Source organism: Atta cephalotes, assembly GCF_000143395.1.
Source record: "Atta cephalotes unplaced genomic scaffold scaffold00033, whole genome shotgun sequence".
Classification (NCBI taxonomy): Eukaryota; Metazoa; Arthropoda; class Insecta; order Hymenoptera; family Formicidae; genus Atta; species Atta cephalotes.
In genome coordinates, this window is record NW_012130097.1 from 531,710 (window position 1) to 536,804 (window position 5,095).

General features: G+C 31.6%; 2 protein-coding genes across 2 annotated transcripts in view; both read left to right on the forward strand.

Annotated features, from left to right (window-relative positions):
- The window catches only part of LOC105621439 (tetratricopeptide repeat protein 25-like), a 7,837-nt gene extending 4,408 nt beyond the window's left edge, over positions 1-3,429 (forward strand). Inside the window, exons 4-6 of the mRNA XM_012202909.1 lie at positions 147-410; positions 1,771-2,041; positions 3,073-3,429. Of these exons, the coding sequence (XP_012058299.1) occupies positions 147-410; positions 1,771-2,041; positions 3,073-3,429 (892 nt within the window). The remainder of the gene's footprint in view (positions 1-146; positions 411-1,770; positions 2,042-3,072) is intronic.
- Positions 3,430-4,234: 805 nt separating this feature from the next.
- LOC105621440 (tetratricopeptide repeat protein 25-like) overlaps positions 4,235-5,095 on the forward strand; it is an 11,396-nt gene continuing 10,535 nt past the window's right edge. The window contains exon 1 of the mRNA XM_012202910.1: positions 4,235-4,295. Within this exon, the coding sequence (XP_012058300.1) occupies positions 4,235-4,295 (61 nt within the window). The remainder of the gene's footprint in view (positions 4,296-5,095) is intronic.

Consider the following 5,095-nt stretch of genomic DNA (forward strand, 5'->3'; position numbering starts at 1 on the left):
TATAAAAGTGCGCGCGCGCGCGCGCATATGTGTGTGTGTGTGTGTGTGTGTGTGTGTGTGTGTGTGTGTGAACAAAGTCCTTTGTAAAATTTCTAAACTTATTTGAACTCATTAAATTTTAACCTGACGCCATGATCTTTTACCAGGCTCGTTTATCATATCAAGGATACCTTTGACGCATACACGGACAAGATGTTTCCGCTGAAGCAAAGGTGTTTAGATGTGCTGTACAAAACGGTAGCACAGGTATATATCGACCCGCGTAATTTGATGTGTCTGGACAACGAGGAAATGAAGACGAGATACTTGAAGCATCACTTGGGAATACGAGTTGCAACATTGCCTCGGGACATTGATCTCGCGTGGATGCCGACTGTGAATTTGAAGGAAACGTTGAAGACGTTCCGGAGGTATAAATCATTCATAAATAGAATTTAGGATAGAATATGTAATATCTCAATAAATATCCATCTCTTTTAGCTTTTTATTTTTATATTTTATTTATATTATTTTTATTATTCGTATTTTTTAATATTTCTATATATTTTCTTTTATCTTTATCCTGTTGTTTACTTACTTCTATGTTTTTAAAAGGCTTGTCTTAGAATATTAATAAACACCTTTATTAACTATTGTTATCTATCTCTTTTATGCTAGTAGACATTTACATTTTATTTCTATGCTGTTAGAATTTTAAATCACAAGCAACACTGACGGAAGATTTCATCAAACATCGATTTTTCGTTTATATATTTCTGCAAGTTTCATTCTGTGTTAATCCTTTTGAGGATCGAAATTTTCTAATAAAAGTAACTTATGGATGATTTCATTTTCTAAAGATTTCGGTCTGAATTAGATTCTGATCTCAGAATCATAAAATTCAAATTTTAAAAAATCTGATTATATCGTGAAATTAGTTTTAGAAAGTTATTGGTATCTGAAAAATTGAATTTCAAAAGAATAGGAATCTTCATAAAGAAATATCTAGTGTTACAGAGTTGATATCAGAATAATCAGAATTTGAAAGTCAATTTGGAAATTTTAGTATTAATTTTTTACATATCAATGGTGAGCTTCAAATAAGGGAAATTGAAAAATCATTATTACAATTAAAAATCCTTGAAAATCAAGTTTTATGATAAAAAAATTCAAATCAAATTATTTCTTTTACCATATCCGTCATATTAAATTTATTTTGAATTTTATTTTTTAACTCAGATTAGAATAAAGCATTATTAAATTACTCTAAGTTTCATAAAAATTGTACAAGCACTTTATAAAATAAAAAGGGAATGATCCCAAATGGGGTCGCCAGTCTATAAAGGATTAAATAATGATTTAATGTCATTACATTCTTATTTTTAACTTTGTATTTCTATCACATCTTAATTGTTTGCAAATTGTATTTATCTTTAAGAACATATAATTTACCGACAATTGTCGGTAGAATTACATAGGCATTTCATTTGTAATGGACTTATTCTTGAAGCCACAAATATTAATATTTTATTTTATTTTCTTTATTTATATTCTTTATTTATAATTCTTTATATTTGACGAGTTCGCTCTTTAACAGCTGTCTCTGTTTAGCATAAAGTTACATTACAATTTATACAATTATAGATAGATTATATAATTTAAGAATTACATTACATAATAATTTATGCATAATAATTTGCAGTTATAATTATGTTCGCGGTTAATCCGTTATAATTCCCATTTAACTGATCGAAATTTCGAAAATAATCCCAATATTTGCGGTTCGAACAGGAGATTAGCTATGGCATCCATGCCGCTCGAGCTCGCCTGGTTATATCACGAATTTTGCAAGTTCCTCATCGAGATACACCGCTTCGACCTGGCTAGATTCTACGCTAAGAAGGGACAAGACATGGCGCAGGAAGCAAATTGTGACCAATGGGTCCTGAATATGGATCATCTGATGCTGCGGATAGAGATTTATCAGAATAATCGGAACGAGGCGAGAGACATGGCGCTTTTAACGCTTGCACATGCCAGAAAACTTAATATCGACTGTCTGGTAAAAATAAAATCTATAAATTCGTAAACTAATTCGTAATGACATCGCTATATTGCCGTCGAATTTATATTACGATCGATATGAGCACATTATTTAAAATTAGCTTGCGGCGTGCGCGAGAATGTGTTTAAAAAGTATCGGAAAACGCTGACTAAAACCAACTTGTTCACCGCCGCCAGCAATTTGCAGCACTAATTTTCCTCTCTTCAGAGCAATCCGCGCCATCGCATCTTTTGAATTTTTTAATAGATAAAGTCTAGCGATGCGCTACGATGAAATAACGTATATATTCATTGAGATATTATCGCGAGTCATGTTATATTCACTAAATCAACGAAAATTAATTTTCTTTGAAATTTTGCGTTCTTGTTGGGTTTGTTTAGGCATCCTTAAGAATGTATCAGCCTCACAGTTCCTGTAAATATTTAAAAATTGAAAATATGTTAATGTCTATTATATTTTCCATATAAAAATAAATACTAAAACAATATATATATGAAACAGATTTTGCATAAGTAATCTTGATTATTTAAAATATTTATGTAAAAAAATTTCAATTTTTATCATCAATAAGTTGAATATTATAACAAATAATAATTATAGTAAGTGAATTATAAAAATATGTTATTAATAAATAAATATATAATGTTATTCACATAACTGTTTCATACGTATATAATTTTATAGTATTGATTTTTATATAAACATTAATATATATTTTCAAACTTTTTGCAGGGACGGCATAGCTGATATATCTTTTACGATCGATGAAAAGTTTCTTTTCTTTTTCTTTTAAGTGTTACATATTCCCGTTATTTGCACAATCACTGCAGTCTTTTTCACATTAACAAGCTAAAAAAAACTATCGTTTCGGAAAACCTTTTTACAAAGACAAATGTAACGATCCTTTTTTGCGAGAAGCAGTTTTCGCCATTACGCGACACAATCGAGTCGCTGACGTAGGGAATAAGCAAAGTATTCTCCATTCACAAGGTTTAATTCAAGGATCGGTCTTATAAATGTATCCGTAGATAGATTTCTACGAAAGAGCTGTAAAGATCGTGGATGAAATGGACGTGGAGCGTAACGGTGATTTAGACGACATCACTGCTAGGCAGCAGCTTATCCTCGAGCTGATGCCGAAAGAGATGAAAGGGGAGGTGGATTTTCTGTGGCGGCGAATGGATGTCGTGCCCGCCAAGAGACGACTCTCCGTCATGCCGGGTTGCAAGCCAATCGATCGAAAGTTCAAAATGCCATCCACGCGAAGGACCATATTACCCAGCCCGCCAAAGGACCCGGAGAGAGATGCCAGGATCATTTTGTTAAAGCAGTACGCTCAACCGCGCAAGCGACCGGGTTTCGTGAATTTTCAGGAGTTCGAATAATCGATCATCAATCGACAATGCAAACAGTGGTGTTTTTGCATTGTTTGCGCAGCACTTAGTGTAAATTAGCGACGCTAAACGCAAATGTAATGATGTGGATTCGCAAACAGGGATTACTCAACCGTTATGTCATAAATGCGCATTTGTTTGAATTTAAATTTATTGAAGGCCATTAAAAAATCTGTATCTCGTTGATTTATTCACAGTTTTTATTCTACGTTAATGAAGGTAATTTATTCACGTTTTGTAATAAAAATTTGTATATATAAAATACATACGCTTATTTTTAATACTCGTAGGATACTCGTTAGGATAATTTCATCACCGTTTTTCATCACATGTGGAAACCATAATAATATTATGTCGACATAATGTGGCATTAACCCTCTGGAACTGATGTCGGTTTATTATATCCACAATTACATTCCTTCGAAGCTGACGGTAGGTCTATTGGAGCGATTTAATTATAAATCTCTTTATAAAAAATGTTAATTTAATTTTCTTTACATTACATCTGCAAATAGGATCTTGCTCAAATATACTTAGTATTCATTTTTTATGTCATTTTGGTTTCTTGAAATTTCACATAAAATTATAGAAAAGATTTTGTTTTGCTGAAGAATTAAAAAATTTAAGATGCAGATCTGAAAATAATTTCATTGGCTCATCAAAATAATTATAGACTGCTCAAAAAACTTTTTGCAGAATTATTCATTATTTTTGAGATTTTTACGAAATTATTTTTGATGATTCAAGAAAATTATTTTCAAATTGTAATGCCTTTCTTATAATTAACATAAATTAAATGGGTTACAGATTCAATGTCAGTAATTTGTGTTATAAATTTTTTACGTCAGCTTCGAAGGGTAAGAATTCTCAATCAACATTTCATCTCGCTACTTTACGTAATCACAATCGGACTTTTCTTTTTATTTACCACGCATCATCGCGCTGCCTCGTTATTCTCGCGTTTCAATCTAGTGACGTCTGACAGGACCATTTCACCATGATGCACGGTCGTTTTCCAATAACGACATCGTGCCTTCCAATATGAGATGAGCAACATTCTGAATGTCTACGGAGCTACCGAAAGCATCGTAGCGGAAAATCTCTTTACCACAATGACACTCTCTGAGTTTTTTTTGACCCTCTTCATTTTTTTTCTTTCCGTTTCTCAGTCGTTATCATCGAACCTGAAATTTCAGCCCCAGCCTTTTACATTTTCCCTGTCCCTTTTGCAGGCTTTGTGACGTTTTATCACAGCGATATACCGACTATTAATTGGCAAGAATAATTAATTAGCCACTGCGTGGGGACAATATGATAATATATTGAGTAGCAGAAAAAGAAAGAAAGAGAGTATTAGTATGTTGGAAATTGAATATAATAAATGAAATATAATATGTATTTGCTATTTGGAATTTAATTAATTTTAAATTACTTCGTATTTTTGCAATGCGTTAAGTCTAACGCGTATAAGAATTACGTTACGTTGTGTTTTTTTTTGGAATCGCGTTAAAAATTAAACAATATATAAAATCACAAAAATAATGTGTATAAAATTACACAATTTATAGTGAAATATCTTAAATTATGTTTAACATTAGCACATATTACTTCTAATTGAAACATATTTTTATATTAGACGAAAAATCATAATAATATA